Here is a 14195-nt window from a genome sequence, read left to right as displayed (position 1 = left end):
TCAGACGTATTTCATTTTATTTCCTTGATCCACTTATTTATATATATATATATAGATATAGATCTATATCTATATATCTATATATATCCACAGTATATACACATCATCCAATATATACAAATGTACAATTTAATTAGAATCACAGTTTGTTTCACACAGACAGAGCCCACTGAAATCATTGCACAGAACCAGGAAATTGATTCAAAAAAAAAAAAATTAAAACAATTATATATATCCCGTTTTACGGCGTCACCTCAAAGCTACGCGAATCATGTTTCATGTTATCCCATGGAAGGCCCTTTCATATTACTCGCGGACGCAGTCGCTGCACTCGGCTGAGTTGTGTGTTAAAAGCTGGCAGTTGCCTTATTGCCGTCTGGTATCGTAAACAGCATTGAGGCGTCTTAAGAGTCGTAGCCAACACTCGCACACATTCACTTGTCCAGCACCGTCGTGTTGAAATTAATTTTCGTTGTCACGTGTCAAACGAAGCGATTTCGTCGCGTGAAAGTGGCAATAACCTGCTTCGTTGGGTTCTGGATTGAGAGGCACAGGCGCGTAAATTACCCCATTCCGGCGCCGATGCGGCTATTTTGCGGTACATCTACATGAGAAAGAGAATTATGTTTCCATTTTCGTCTCATTTTCTCCAAAATAATAATGCTCGGCGGGTTTGGCCCAATGCATGAAACAGTTTGTTGTGGCGCCGCATGAGATCAAATAAAGACCTTTTGTATCGACCGGCCGTCGTTCCCTTCATCTCGTATGCGCGCGTGTGACCTAAAAGCAAAGAGGGATTACGGCGCCAAATGGAACAATCATCAAAGTCAACTTGGTACCAGCCAATAAGACCGGACAAGTCCGGCGCGGACGTGAGGAGTAAACCAAACGCCTATTACGCTGAAATGGAAGAAGAAGGTGAGCAAACGAATGCGCGCGCGCGCACAAGTTGCAATGAAAAGCAAAATAAATGAAAATCAAAAGAAAGGGCACACATTGCACTTTGTCCCTGGGTAGATTTTTGCACGCTTTGCCGTTACCAAGCAGCAGAAACGTCAGCTCAGTGACAAGGACACGAATAATTCACATCTCGGAGTGCTACGTTATGATGGGGTCGTGCAAGTTTCTTTTCAAAAAAGAATTTGGCATTGAGGTTTACTTGGCGGATGGCGTTGTTGAACAGAGAACCTGGAGACAAATTCACCCCCCTCCCACACACACACACACATATTTGATATTTGGTCCGTTTTCTTTGCGACAATCCCCAGTCTACATTCAGAATAATGGCCCGTCACAGCCGTCGAAAAAATGTCCCCGGAGGAAATCGCGTTCCGTTGCACCAAAGCGATTGCAAAGTCGACAGAACAATTCAAGTAAGTGGGCAAGGTAACGAGAAGATGACAATGACGAAAAAGGACGTTACTGGCACATTTGTATCCTAAATTTCCGCAGTCCTTCACTTACTTCCTCCTCGCTCCGTCTACGGGGTCTCGCTGCTGTTTAATTAGCTTCTCGATCTCGGCGCCCAACGTCTGAAGGCTCTCCTGGACGTGGAGAAAAGGACGTTGCTTTTCAAATGCGGACAAAGAAGCGAATCCAATCATGAGCGTACCTTGAGAGTGATGTTCTTCAACAGGGTGTCCTCCAGCACCGCCTGCAGCTTCCTGTTGATCTCCAGCGACAGGTCCAGCGTGAGCCCGCTGTCGGCCGGGTGGGAGGTGTACAGCGAAGCCATGATGCCCCCCCGCCGGCTCAGGTGGGCCTTGTTGAAGTCCGACGCCTCTGACGAGAGGGCCCCCGACTCTTCCCTTAGTACGTAGCTCTGGATGATTCTGTGCACAAGACGAGGTTAGTCGGAGGTTTTGACTTGAAAATGCATTTTACTGAGAAGTGACCCAAAAAAAAACGGCACCCAGCAAGTGACAATACAGAAATAGAGATGGCGTGAGATGGAGCCGCACGAAAAGGGGAGTCAGCATTTCACCTGGAAGAAAGATAACAAATGTGCTGACGAAAGCCGAGTGAATATAAGAACTAACTAAACCCACAAAAAAGCGCGACAACCCGCTCCCACATCCTCCTTGCTACTCCAGTGACTATTTTTCGAGGTTATTTTTAGCTCGCCGACCGTGGGATGTGTCCTGAATCGTAAAGTAGGTTGAGCCAAAATGGCGATTGACGGCCATTGGCAGAGAGCAATCTGATACGGGACCTCAGTGGACCCCTTTTCATGAAACCCTTGCTAATCAATAGATTTAACTCAATGGATTTAGCTCATGACACCGAAATGGATTTAGCGGCAAGCAGCTCTGAGAGTCGATTAAGGAAGAGGCGGGGACTCCCCGCTGCCCAGGGTTACTCGGGTGCCATTGTGCCGACGCCCTTCATCTCTGAGCGACCGTGAATATGAATCACTAAAGATGTATGCTAATTCATTCTAAGGCCCCCGCCCACGCCTGCAATGCTGCTATAAATAGCTTTTAATGAATGGCGGCATACGGGACGGAGCGTAGGTAGGAATTTGTAAGTGTCTGTGTTAGTGTGTTGCTATTAACGCGGCTCAGCATATGCTGTCTTTCAAGGTCAATGGAAATCACGACGCGATTAATACACAAGAGGCATGGAATATTTATTAGCTACATTCATTCAGGGATTTTTCCAATACTGCTAACTTGGAATGGGTTTAATTCTTCTTGATTACACTCACTTGGTCTTTTTGCGGATTTCATCCACCAGCTGCTTGATGTGATCCTCCATGAACTCAATTTTCTCCTGCTTGCGGGCCATCGCCTTTTGCAGACGGACAATGCGCTCCACCAGCACGGCCTTATCCACCTCCGGGAAGCTGTCTACCGTCGCCGCCGCCGTCGTCGAGGAACCCGAGTGGCTCTCCGGCCAGCGTTCCTCACCTCCGCCCCCGTGGCGCGCGTTCAAGGAGCCTTGGGAAGTAAGGATACGGTTCATCAGAGTCACAAAACAAAATGGGCATTGATAATTAATAGGCACTTCTCATAAAGATTTGGGACAAACCAGGCGAAGCACCTGAGGAACTGGATCGGCTACCCATGCTGCCGCCTTCGCGGTCGCAGCCTCCGTTCTCGACCTGGTCCAGTCTCTTTCGAGCTGAGACAGAACAAAATAGATTTGTCATTGGAATCATAGTCAATTTGTCTTTGCGGGCCACGTAAAGTGATGCGGCGGGCCGTATCTGACCCCCGGGCCTTGAGTTTGACACCTGTGCATTACACGCTTCAATCGTGTGCATTTCCAATCCTTCGATTGAAATTAACGCCAAAGTGAAACCTTATTACTTTCCTCACGTCTGCGCTCATAAAAATGAGAACGTGTGCACGCTAAGCTCGGGAAAGACTTCAGTAAGATACGAAAGTTGTCATCAAGGCGGACGAACTCTGAGGAATGATCACAGGCTGCCTTAAGGAAAGCTGAACGACCTTCCAAGCATTTGCGCGTGCTAACGCTGAACTTGGCGAATGTGACTCGAGTAAAAAGCAGGAGCTCGCATGCTAATAAGGATTCGTTGCTCTTCATTGTGGCGGACACCAAAATGGTTCAATCCTTCCTGACCTTGTGTGAGCTGCTTGGTCAGGTCCTTGATGTTGGCCGCTTGCTTCCTCCTCTGAGTCATCAGCTCGTCCCTCAACTCGTCCACTCGCGTCTTGAGCCGGCTCAGTTCGCCTTGCAGCTCGGTCCGCTCCTCCTGCAGAGCTCGCACCTCCTGCTGCCTCAGGACCTCCTCCTGCTTTAGCCGGCGCGACTGCAAAATGTCGAGGTGAGCGTCATTCACGGATGCTCCTTACGATCATACAAAAACAAAGCGGCGCTCCGGCCCAACCTTGTCATCCAGGGCGCCGTCGGTTTCCTCCAGCTTGGCTCGTAGCTCGGCGAAGCGGTCGCCCAGCTGATCCAGCTGGGACTGCAGGGCGTTGCTCTCCGACTGCAAGCGGGCGTTCTTGCTGCTGAGCTTCTCGGTGAAGCCCAGCAGCTCGGCCTCGCGCTCCCGGCTCCCCTGCACGTCCCGCTGGAGGTCCTCCATCTGGCCGTTGAGCGAGTCGACCTCATTGCACCGAGACGTGAGCTCTTGTTGGGCCCTGGCGTCAAAACAATCAATTAACTGGAGGGAGGTGTGCTTTGAATGGAATGGAGGAGTTAGTCAAATGAGGCTGGAAGTAGGCCGCAAGCGTCACGGGAGACAGCCGAGGCCAAGAAAGCAGATGACATGGATGGGAAGGCAGAAAAGTGTGTCACGTTGTCCGTCGCGAGTATCAAAAACCTCATTTGAACAAAGACCTCAATCGGAATTTATTTGAGTCGAAACTATTTAGTATGACATCTTTCTTTGTACAAGAGGGGCTAGTACATTTGCAAAGCACAATTTTTTTTTCAAAATACGAGTCATACAGACTTGACCGAAAAGGACCCTCTCGTGTGTTAATTGCGATTTTATTTTTCTACCGTCGGGCCAATACCGTTGATGCTCCTCCTGCAGCGCGCCCATCTTGTTCAACTCGTCCCTCTGGCGACCGATCTCGGCTTTCTGCCTGTTGATGATCTCGCGGTACTTGCTCAGCTCGTCCTCCCAGCGGGGCCGTTCGTCCTCCAGACACTTGAGCTGCGGAGCGTGACAAGCCTGGTTAGCGGAGGCGTGTCAGCGGTGACGGGGCGCCGACGCCTTGACGCAAACCTTGGTGCGGAGCGCGTCCAGCTCATCCATGCTCTCCTTGTAACTCCTCTTCAGGTCGTCCAGCTCTTTGGCCTTCACGCGGTGCACCTGCGACAAGCCGCAAAACTCTCAACCTCGGAATAGAAGTGATTCGTTGTCACCAAATTGTGAATGAAAAGATTTGTGTATCCATCAAAAAGGACAGCAAATAAAGCAATAATGTCAAGCAAGCTACTTATCGCTTTCGACAATTCAACCCGTAATGTATTGATAGTATAAAGCCTCGTTCGTCTGTTTGATTTTTATTTTACAGCCGCTTCATTGAAATCAAATTGTTTCCGTGGTTCGGCGCGCTCGTTAGCAATACGAAAGCGGCATGAAATGATGTTTTGTCTCATCTTTTAAACAAAGCCATTAACAGGACTGGTGAGAGTCAACCTTTCCAAGAAGCTATTAGTGGGCCGCGGTATCCACGACAACCTGCCACTAAATGAGACAGAGGAAAATATATTTGCTATTTGCTCCGTTAATTCATGACTTGCCTGCTTCTTTCCATGCTAATGGAGTTTCGTTTTGTATAATTGATGACTGTCTCTTGAGCATAACAAACTACCATTAAGGAAGAAAATCAAGAGGTTTTCTTTTTTTTGTGAATGCCTTGTTTAGTAGACAGTGGCAATATTTGTCAAAACGAAGGCACTATATAATCAAGGCAAAGCAATGTTATGTCGTATTAAATGCGAAGGTTGGGAAGACAGAGTAGAGCGGCGCGTGTAAATTGAAATGTTGACGTCTAACGCAAAACAACAGGCGCTTTGAGAGCTTTCTATTTCTGCGTTTTAGTTTGAGACTCACGGGGTAAATGAGCGAGGCGGCGGCAAGACAGACAGGGAGTGGGCGGCGTCTTTTGGGCCGGCTGTCCGAATGCTCTGCTTCATATTGATCATTTCTAGGCCATTTATATTTAAATTGTCCTTCTTCTTAGAGGAAGAGGATGATGTAAAAAAAAAACAACGAAAAAAACCAGGCCATTGTGTTCGGATTAAGTCCACGCTCGTTCTCTCGCTAAGGCACTTAATCCTGCGAATGTGACGAAAGAATTTTTTTTGGTGCTTCAAGACTATCAGGTGTTGATTTGCGTTTAATAGGAATGTATTCAAAGCCGCCAGGATGACAAAATGGAGTCACCTCTAATTGGTCCGTTTGCTCCTGCATGTGTTTGGCTAGTTCTCCTTTGGTCTCCCTCAGTTTAGCATCCAGCTCATTGGATTTGATCTCTTCTGATTCCTGCAGAACAAAGAATCAGCATTCATCGTTTTGCAGTTGGAGGACGCGGAAGAAAGCAGCTCTTTAGCACCACCACGCGGCATCTAAAAATGGATGAAATGTCGGACCTGGTATGTTCGGATCATGTCTTGGCAGTTCTTGCGAATCTGCTCCGTCTCTTCTTTGGCTTGGGTGAGTTTGCATGTGATGTCCCTCAGCTTGTCTTTAGATTCCTGCGCGCGCGCACACACACACACGATTCAGATATCGACAAACAACGATTCTCATTTGATTTACTAATACCGTCGATTGGTTCAGCCATCATTTGATCGGTCTGAAAAGGACTGTGGCTACAAACTACCTTCCCCCGGGGGAGAGGGAAAACCAACAACATTACGGTCATTATCAAGAAAGACCGAAATGACGCGTTTCCTGCGGGTTCATTACTGTATAATTTCCCTCCCATTTCATTGCCAATCAAATGAAAAATACAGACAACTTATCTTGTTTTTGTCGGGAGCTCGTGCAATCTAAAATGATTACCACCTCTTATGAACAAGTAGGTTACATTTAAATGATGACGATCGACATTAAAATGACATTTCAAAATGTTGCCTGAAAATAGACTTGGGAGTCAATTTAATTAACCGCGTGAACGATTCTTGATTGCTATTCAAAATAACATTTCATTTGCTTAGATTCACCAGGTTTCTACATTGAACAGATTTTTCCCCCCCCTTTTCTGTTTGTGTCAAACACAATGAAATATATGCTTCATTTCAACTTTCAATCCAGCTCAGCAGTTAGAACCAAATGCCACCTGCCTTGTGGGCATCAGCCTCACTCTTGAGTCTGTTCTGGGCCCATTTGACCTTAATAAGATGGGAGTTGTTATCCTCCTTCAACTTTTCCACCTCTCGAGTCAGCCGGCTGACTTCGCCTTCCTGCGAGCAAAGCAGAAAAACATGCAGTGAGCAAACGACGGCAAGAAACATCTTGTGACGTTCCGTTCCGAAAGACCTTGGCGTCGCACAGCTGCTGCAGGCGGCCTCTCTCCTGGGCAAGCTGGTTTCCTCGTAGGGCCTGGCGCTCCACTTCCTTGGTGGCCTCCCGCAGCTTCTTCTCCAAAGTCTCCTTGTCCCGCCTCAGGTCCAGAGCCTCCTTCTCCCCCCGCACATATTTCATCACCATGCTCTCCTTCTCTTGGCGTGCTTCCTCGCACTTCCTGTTCGCCTGCAGGGAGAGTTGGGGAGCTTTTATTTCATGACCGAGTGAGGGGACTTCAAATGGGCAGCTTTCGAAACCCCTCGGCGGCAGTACGTGACAAAAATGGTGAGACTCGAGCTCTTTTTGCTCAATGGACGGTGAAATTAAAACTTCTCGGGTGTGAAGGGGAAAAAAAAAAAACTCTGACTCTGATAATGTGGCAACGCAGTGCGCACGGTTCTGGATGAAAAATGCCTATTTGCTTTACAGGTTATTTTTTCCAATCACGAGTTTGACGTGCTCAAACCTTACACTTTGCTTGTTGCCTAGCGCAAAAAAAAAAATCTACAAAATAACGACATGGCCAACAGAAAATAATTGTTCTTCTCGCCCTGACAGTGTTTGCTCCGTGCCACCGTAAACTGTTTTACCTGTTCTAGCCGGTAGGACATCTCCTTCTGCGTTTGCATCAGGTTAGCTTTAGCCGCCTGCTCCTGTTGGATGAGTTTGTCCCGGGACTCCTTCAGCACCCGCTGCAGCTCGGTAACCCTTCCCTCCAGCTGTCAACGCAAACACAGATTGGACGGTAAACAGGGTGAACGTCATGGCGGGCGGCGAGGGGAGGCCACGCCTCACCTGCGCAGAGAATTAGTCAGGTAATCTGATTCTGTTATTGTTTGGGTCTGCCCTAACAGCTGCCTTATATGTCTGGGATGCGATTAGCATCAATTTGTGCCGATAAAATCTTGTCCTGAACACTCGCGGTTTGTGTACCGCAGAGGGGAGCAGGTGTACGCCGCCAAGTTGTGGTAAAAAAAAAAAAAAAGATTTGATTTAGGTCGAAATCTAAAATAAATAGCACCACCAACATTTCTGATGGTGCCCGTGTGCTGCTTCTCCGTCTCGTCTCTCTTTTTCAGCTCCTCCTTCATGTTGTCCTTCTCGGAACAGATGCCCAGGATGAGATCCTGATGCCGCTTGTTTTCCTCCAGCAACCTTCACAACACATTGGCAATTTTAAATTAAATCAGCGCAAATGTGCTAAGAGGATAAAAGATGAGTGAGCTCAACAGTTTGCGGAACTTTTTTTTTTTTTTTAATCATTTAAGATGGGAGACTGTCAAAAGAAGATTTTTAGAGTTTACCTCTGGATGGACTTTTCCTGCTGCGCATACTTGTACTGGACACACTTCTCAAAGACCAACATGCAGTCCTCCTGCTCCAAAGGGACTCCATTGACAGGCGGGCTTCCTTTACGTTCGACTTCGGGAAGCTGATAGGCCATCAGCTCCGACTCCAGCTCGTCCAACAGAGACTCCTGCGACAGGGAGCGCTGGATCTGCGAAATCAGCTTCCGGCTGCAGTCCGTGTCATACGGGCTGGACGTCGAATGGGAGGGCGCCGACGTCTCGGTGCCGCTTTGAGGGCTGGAGGTGAGGGAGGAGCTGATGGTGTCCGAAGAGGGGGTGGAGGGGCCGTTGGAGATGCCGGATGCGGTGGTCGTGGACTCAGGGGGGGAGTGTTTGGATGACAGACTCTCAGTTAATCCGTTGCGGCTCTGTGGCGACGGCTCCTTGCTGACGGGCGACTCGTAGTTGCCGTTGGGAGAACCGTCTTTGTCAAGAGTCAATATATCTTCTACGGAGTGGGAAACTTCAACCGCATCGCCTGAAGCCGCTTCATTTAAAATAGGTGACGGCTGTTCCTCTTCATTTGAACACGTAATACTATCACAGTTGTCATCGGACGCCAGCTCACCCCCTCCATCTTGTCCTTCGATCTTTGTCTTTGCAAAACGATCTGTTTTAGTTTTGATAAAGTCACCTTTTGTCTGCATACAGTCCTCTGTTGTACATTCATCTGACGCGAGTTCTTGTTTTTCTACATCACAGTTCTGGAGCTGCTGTAACTGTGGCAATTCACCTCCTTTCAACTCGACATTGGACTCCTCCATCACGTGTGCGTCCGAGACTGGATCAGGTAGCTCCATGGTACCTTCTGTGCGTCAAATCTGAAAAACAGAGGGAGAGGAATTACACAAAAGCAGACACACTGAAGCACCCCAAATATTCTTTTAGGCTCTTTATTCAACCTGATACCTAAAAGAAACTTATACTACCTGCTTCACTGGGTTGTGAACAGAATCCCAGCAATATCCGTTATTCTCTTATGCTTCCCGATTTTGCTAAATACCCACAGCTTTGTCTATTCACATTTGTTACAGGATTAAGAGACTTAATGGACAGCTTCTTATCTACCTTGAATGTTTTCTATGTATTATGAAAATGCTGCATTCAAGCAGCAATAGGCGTGGATGCTCCTTTTGACAGATGTCAGCTGTCAAGATAACACAAGCCATTTGGAAAAACCTTTTGTCGCAGCCGCGCCTAGCAAACCAAAATATGCTCCTTAACTTGATTTATGCTTCATTTGAAGCCATTCACAGACGGTCAAGCTTATTATGCAGGTGTTAGCTTGCAGTGTTATAAGCGTGCTCATAACGTCTTGAGCTTCCCATACTGCAGTTATAGCAGGTTAATAACAGGCAAACGCCAGAACAATGTATTTCAAGAAAGCAATAACCGGCGCTGATCATTTGTAACGCAAAAACCTTTAGCTTGTAGCGATAGTGACAGCTTTGCTAGCCTATAGGAGGCAGGTCAGCTAGCTAATCATTTCCTTGAAGGAAAACAAGCGTTTGATAGAATAGTGTGTTCATATTCACCCACCGAGTGTGGTAAATCCATGAGTGGAACGAGTGAGCAGCTCGGGTTGAACTTAATGGTGAACTTTGAGCCGTGACTTTGTCTGTCTTTCCAGCTGGTCAACCCAACAAGTCCTTTTTGGAATGACACATCAACAAATATGGCCACGGCTGGGAGGGAACGGATAGAAGGCGCGAACCAATCAGAGGCAAAGCTTTTCGTGACCTCTGACGTAGGGGGTAGTGTAACTACTCCCCCGTATGTAAATTACGTGAAGAAATATTTCAAATAAAACATCTTCATTTATAATTGTATCAGTTATAGTTGATTAATAGTTTTTTAATTAAATGAACTAAATTACCTTTGAGCAAACAAATACGTTGTCACTGTACTTTACAATGTGTATGCAAAATACGTAGACAATATTAACAGCAACAACAAAAACAACAAAAACCCCAATAATGATGATGATGATAATAATAATAATAATAATAATAATAATAATAATTTTTGAACGAATCGTTCACCCACAAGCAAACACTAAATGTACCAATCAGCAGCTTGTGTCATTGCGCATGAGCAGTGAGCTTCTAGTTTTCAGCACGTGCCGTCCAGCTTAAACAAGAATTTGCCGGGAAAAGTCGAACTTTCAGTCGAAACTGTGAGTTAATTTGAATTATTGTAGATTTTCACGCGATATATACGGTTACATATTTGTGTTAAAGTGCATTACATCTGTTATGTCCTCAAACTCAGCTTTCAATTAGATGCAATTAGCAGGCAATCGTTAGGCTAACTTTTAAGCTAAGTTTTGTTTCGTCATGGCGACCCGCGCTTGAATTCGACAAAAATACAAATGTTATTACCACCTCGTCACTTAAGTCTTAAATATTGTATTTGTATGAATTTATAGAACGCCATTTGCCATGAACAACCCATCTTCGTCCTACTTTGTGCCGCCTAACCAGCCATTGCGCAAGCCGTCATCCAACGCGGCCATGTTTCCTTGGCAGGTCTCGCGGCCTATAGGAGCCGGTAAACACCTTCAACTCTTCTTTGTGTTGACTCGAACACTTTCTGCCTCATGTCGGAACGCCAGTCCAATTTGCCTCTTTTGCAGGTCCAAAATTGCCACCAGCCAGTGGGGATACAACTGCCGTATGTATTACATTTTGAATAATTAAAAACTGTCAATTTATGAAAAAACAAAAAAAACGTTTCATTTTCTCCATAAAGGCTTCACCTTTGCCCCGCTGCCACTTTTGTGGCAATCAAGGTAACGTTTCCAAGTAAATACTGCATTTGACATTTTCAAGTAAATGCAGTTTTTTTTTTCCTCTGCCAGGGTCTTTACGTTGTTCTCGTTGCAAGAAGACAACATACTGCTCCCCGGTGTGCCAGACGCAAGACTGGAAGGACCACAAACAGATTTGTGTGCCCACTGATCCACAGCCCGTGAGGTAAGCAGACTACAGCTTTCAACTTGTTCCATTGCACTAAAACTTGAGTTCAATTTTGTAGGGAGAAGCCGAATCAGACCGCTGCTTCGGCAACGTTGGCAAGCAATACCGCCCATCCGGATTCAAAGGTAATTAGATATCTGCCCTTTGACACCTTAGCAACAAATATGAATTGTATTTACTTCCTGATTGCTCTCCCCCTTGCAAAACAAAGTCGGCAGATGCAATGGCCCCCCGCGGGGTTTACTTGAAGGACTTGCATCCCATCAAGCTTGATAACGGAGCTGATGTTCAGGTACCTTGAATGATAAGAATTTGAATTGCTAAGTATTTATTAACTGGGGATTTTATTTTAGGCGGCCGTGGTGGAGTTCTACAACCCTGGCAGATTTTTCCTCCATGTCCAAATCCCCGAGCTGCTACAGACGCTGCAAATGATCAGCAGCCAGCTCCAGAAGACCCCCAGCTGTCCGCCTGCCGCCCCTCCATATGTCCCCTGCGTCGGAGAGGTGTGCGCTGCACAGTTCTCCGACGACCTGGTAAGAAGTGACGGCGCGCAGAATAACAAAAACCTTTGTGCTCATGCTTTTGCTCGTGTTTTGCTAGGTTTGGTACCGAGGCTTGGTCCAGGAGTTGGCGGCTGACAAAAAATGGGCTAACATGCTTTACATCGACTTTGGGAATGAGGAGGACGTCCCTGTGGAGAGGATGAGGCCGCTGCCTGCTGACCTGGAGCTGTTTTATCCTTGCGTGAGTGCACAAAAAGAACAAAAAAAACATGTTGTGATGCTGATAAAACTTTTCAAACAATTTTCTTCAGGCAATGGAGTGTCGCGTTGCCGGCGTGGAACCGCTGAACGGCAGCTGGTCCGCCGAGTGCCGCTCAGCCGTCACTGCGCTTCTGGCCGGCAGGATGCTGACTGTGCAACTGGTGGAAACGCTGACAAATGTTCACGCGCGAGCCGTCGACATTGAGCTTCCCACGGGTACGGCGTGCCGCACCTGAGCGTACGTACCGTAAAATGTGTGGCAGAAAGGTGACATGAAGGTCTTCATTCAGGAAAACGTCTGAGCTCAGTTCTCATCGATGGTGGTTTTGCGAAAAAAGCCAATGAAGATACAAGTAAGCCTCTCCGTGGGCTATTCATTATTTTCTCTTTCCACTGACCACGCCGGTCAAGGGTGATGTTGAGAGTTGTCCGTATCCCCCGCTCAGACGCCATCCTGAGCGCCGCCATGGAAACCTACCAGCGTCAATCTCAAGGGAAGGACGACAACGTGTGGGCTCAGCCACCCGAGACCCTCACGCAGGCCGTGGGGGACTCCTTCTCTGCCATGTTGACACACTTCCTCTCGCCCAATCACATGATTGTGCAGAAGTTGGACAATACCGGTCAGTATTTCATTCAGTTTTGACATTTTGAGACTGAGATTCTTTTGGGTTTTCATCTCGGCAGGTGACATTCAAGAGTTGCAGCTGAATCTGAGGCAGCATTGCAGTCAGATAGCCGCATCCCAAAACTTTCGACCTGCGCCCGGCTCTGTCTGCTGCGCCCAGTTCTCAGGTACCAAACTCATGCCAGACACAACATCGGGACCTGAAATCTAATCTCCTGGCGGTGCTGTTGTAGTGGACCAGCAGTGGTACCGGGCCAAAGTGCTGGCGTACACGTCGGAGGAGCGCATATGCGTGGGCTACATTGACTACGGCAACTCGGAGGATGTACATATCAACTGCTTGAGACCCATAAGCTCTTCGCTGCTCGCCTTGCCCATGCAGGGCATTCCCTGCGCTCTGGCGGGTGAGTCTCCATCTCAATTATTTGATAAGCCCCGGTGGTTCTCAGACCAAATCAGTCACGCGGATCCTCGCAGGGATCCAGCCTATTGGCGAGAGCTGGTCCGAGAAAGCCCTGTTGGTCCTGCAGCGGAAGGCGTCCAACAGGATCCTGGCCGTAGAGATTAAAGGGTCGCACAAGGGCAAAGCTCTGGTCGTCATGGTCGACTGCTCCAGCGACGTCCAGTGCAACATCGCCGAGCTGCTCGTCACCGCCGGGTACGCCTCGCGTGCTCCCGTGAAGGCTGACGATGGTGAACGGGCTGCTGCAGAACCACCCGGTAAGACAAACGCAGATATGAAAAGAAAGAAATAAAAACAGAGATGGTTGCGACTTCTTCTCGTCACCCTCAGCGCTGCTGCCTTTGTCGTTGTCCTCAATTCCCGCAGAGGCACAGACGCGCCCCAAAATTCACAGCGCACCAAGTCCTTCGGCCCAGCAGACGGAGAGAAGCAATACTCCTCGGCCGGAAATGCCCCCTGCTGTGGAGGTGATTGTGGAAAAACCAGCGGAGGCAACTGCAAGCCCCGAGGAGACCGCCCAAAGCCCACAGCAGATCCAAAACTCAGCAGACGAGTTCCAGAAAAGTGGGTCGAGCTTTCAGTTTACTCACAAATATGAACACAATCTTTGACTACCCTTGTCTTTTCCAGATGCCCCGATCTCTGCACATTTCTGCTCGAGTGCGGAGCCACAGGTCTGCTTTTCGTTGTGTTTATCAAAATGAAATTGCCAACATCTTCATAACCTTTTTTTTTTTTTTTCTCTCCTGTAGATTCAGCGTTTGGAGTTGACAATGGAGCGTTTGGAGTTGACGGTGGAGCGTTTGGAGAGATTAGTGGAGCTGCTTCTCTCCTCTTTTACGCAGTTTAGCGAACGTTTGCAGCTTTAAAACACTTTTCACCTTTTATGCTGTTCAAATATCCTGACAATCTCGTTCCGTCAGTTTTTTTACCATCTCTTATCTTAAGTTAGCGCTATTACCCTCAGTTGTTCAGGTGGTCCATTTGCTTTAGATTAAAGTTCACTTGGAAGTTCA

General features: G+C 47.5%; 3 protein-coding genes across 10 annotated transcripts in view; 2 read left to right on the top strand and 1 right to left on the bottom strand.

Annotated features, from left to right (window-relative positions):
• nhlrc2 (NHL repeat containing 2) overlaps window positions 1–1756 on the top strand; it is a 12252-nt gene extending 10496 nt beyond the window's left edge. Inside the window, exon 14 of the mRNA XM_061304508.1 lies at window positions 1637–1756. The gene's annotated coding sequence lies outside the window, so the exon portion shown is untranslated. The remainder of the gene's footprint in view (window positions 1–1636) is intronic.
• Window positions 1–10029, bottom strand: part of ccdc186 (coiled-coil domain-containing protein 186) — an 18506-nt gene extending 8477 nt beyond the window's left edge. For 3 of the 6 annotated variants that reach the window (XM_061304497.1, XM_061304501.1, XM_061304498.1), the window contains exons 1-16: window positions 9883–10029; window positions 8299–9164; window positions 8023–8149; window positions 7585–7713; window positions 6968–7180; window positions 6772–6891; window positions 6076–6180; window positions 5870–5968; window positions 4703–4789; window positions 4488–4630; window positions 3854–4109; window positions 3586–3775; window positions 3031–3123; window positions 2708–2939; window positions 1613–1832; window positions 1465–1544 (exon numbers count right to left, since the gene is read on the bottom strand). In XM_061304497.1, the coding sequence (XP_061160481.1) occupies window positions 1465–1544; window positions 1613–1832; window positions 2708–2939; window positions 3031–3123; window positions 3586–3775; window positions 3854–4109; window positions 4488–4630; window positions 4703–4789; window positions 5870–5968; window positions 6076–6180; window positions 6772–6891; window positions 6968–7180; window positions 7585–7713; window positions 8023–8149; window positions 8299–9143 (2939 nt within the window). In that variant the 5' untranslated portion in view covers window positions 9144–9164; window positions 9883–10029. Of the gene's footprint in view, window positions 1545–1612; window positions 1833–2707; window positions 2940–3030; window positions 3124–3585; window positions 3776–3853; window positions 4110–4487; window positions 4631–4702; window positions 4790–5869; window positions 5969–6075; window positions 6181–6771; window positions 6892–6967; window positions 7181–7584; window positions 7714–8022; window positions 8150–8298; window positions 9165–9882 lie in introns of all 6 variants that reach the window. The other 3 variants (XM_061304499.1, XM_061304502.1, XM_061304503.1) reach the window with 3 other exon arrangements.
• tdrd1 (tudor domain containing 1) lies at window positions 7177–14195 on the top strand. Of its 3 annotated transcripts, XM_061304511.1 has the most exons (20): window positions 7177–7279; window positions 7627–7809; window positions 9046–9133; window positions 10772–10893; window positions 10979–11016; window positions 11095–11134; window positions 11204–11318; window positions 11380–11446; window positions 11533–11613; window positions 11675–11857; window positions 11925–12068; window positions 12139–12304; window positions 12379–12441; window positions 12535–12711; window positions 12776–12883; window positions 12950–13120; window positions 13194–13436; window positions 13510–13743; window positions 13810–13853; window positions 13932–14195. In XM_061304511.1, the coding sequence occupies exons 4-20, from the start codon at window positions 10785–10787 to the stop codon at window positions 14046–14048; spliced, it is 2100 nt and encodes a 699-aa protein (XP_061160495.1). In that variant the 5' UTR covers window positions 7177–7279; window positions 7627–7809; window positions 9046–9133; window positions 10772–10784; the 3' UTR covers window positions 14049–14195. The 3 variants fall into 3 exon arrangements, with proteins under 3 accessions (XP_061160495.1, XP_061160496.1, XP_061160493.1); XM_061304512.1 differs by lacking the exons at window positions 7177–7279; window positions 7627–7809 and adding an exon at window positions 8703–8845 and having other exon boundaries at window positions 13546–13743; XM_061304509.1 differs by lacking the exons at window positions 7177–7279; window positions 7627–7809 and adding an exon at window positions 8703–8845.

The sequence above is a fragment of the Syngnathus typhle genome, linkage group LG18 (genome assembly GCF_033458585.1).
Source record: "Syngnathus typhle isolate RoL2023-S1 ecotype Sweden linkage group LG18, RoL_Styp_1.0, whole genome shotgun sequence".
Classification (NCBI taxonomy): Eukaryota; Metazoa; Chordata; class Actinopteri; order Syngnathiformes; family Syngnathidae; genus Syngnathus; species Syngnathus typhle.
The sequence above is the reverse complement of the archived record's forward strand: the minus strand, read 5'-3'. Positions and strand labels throughout refer to the sequence as shown.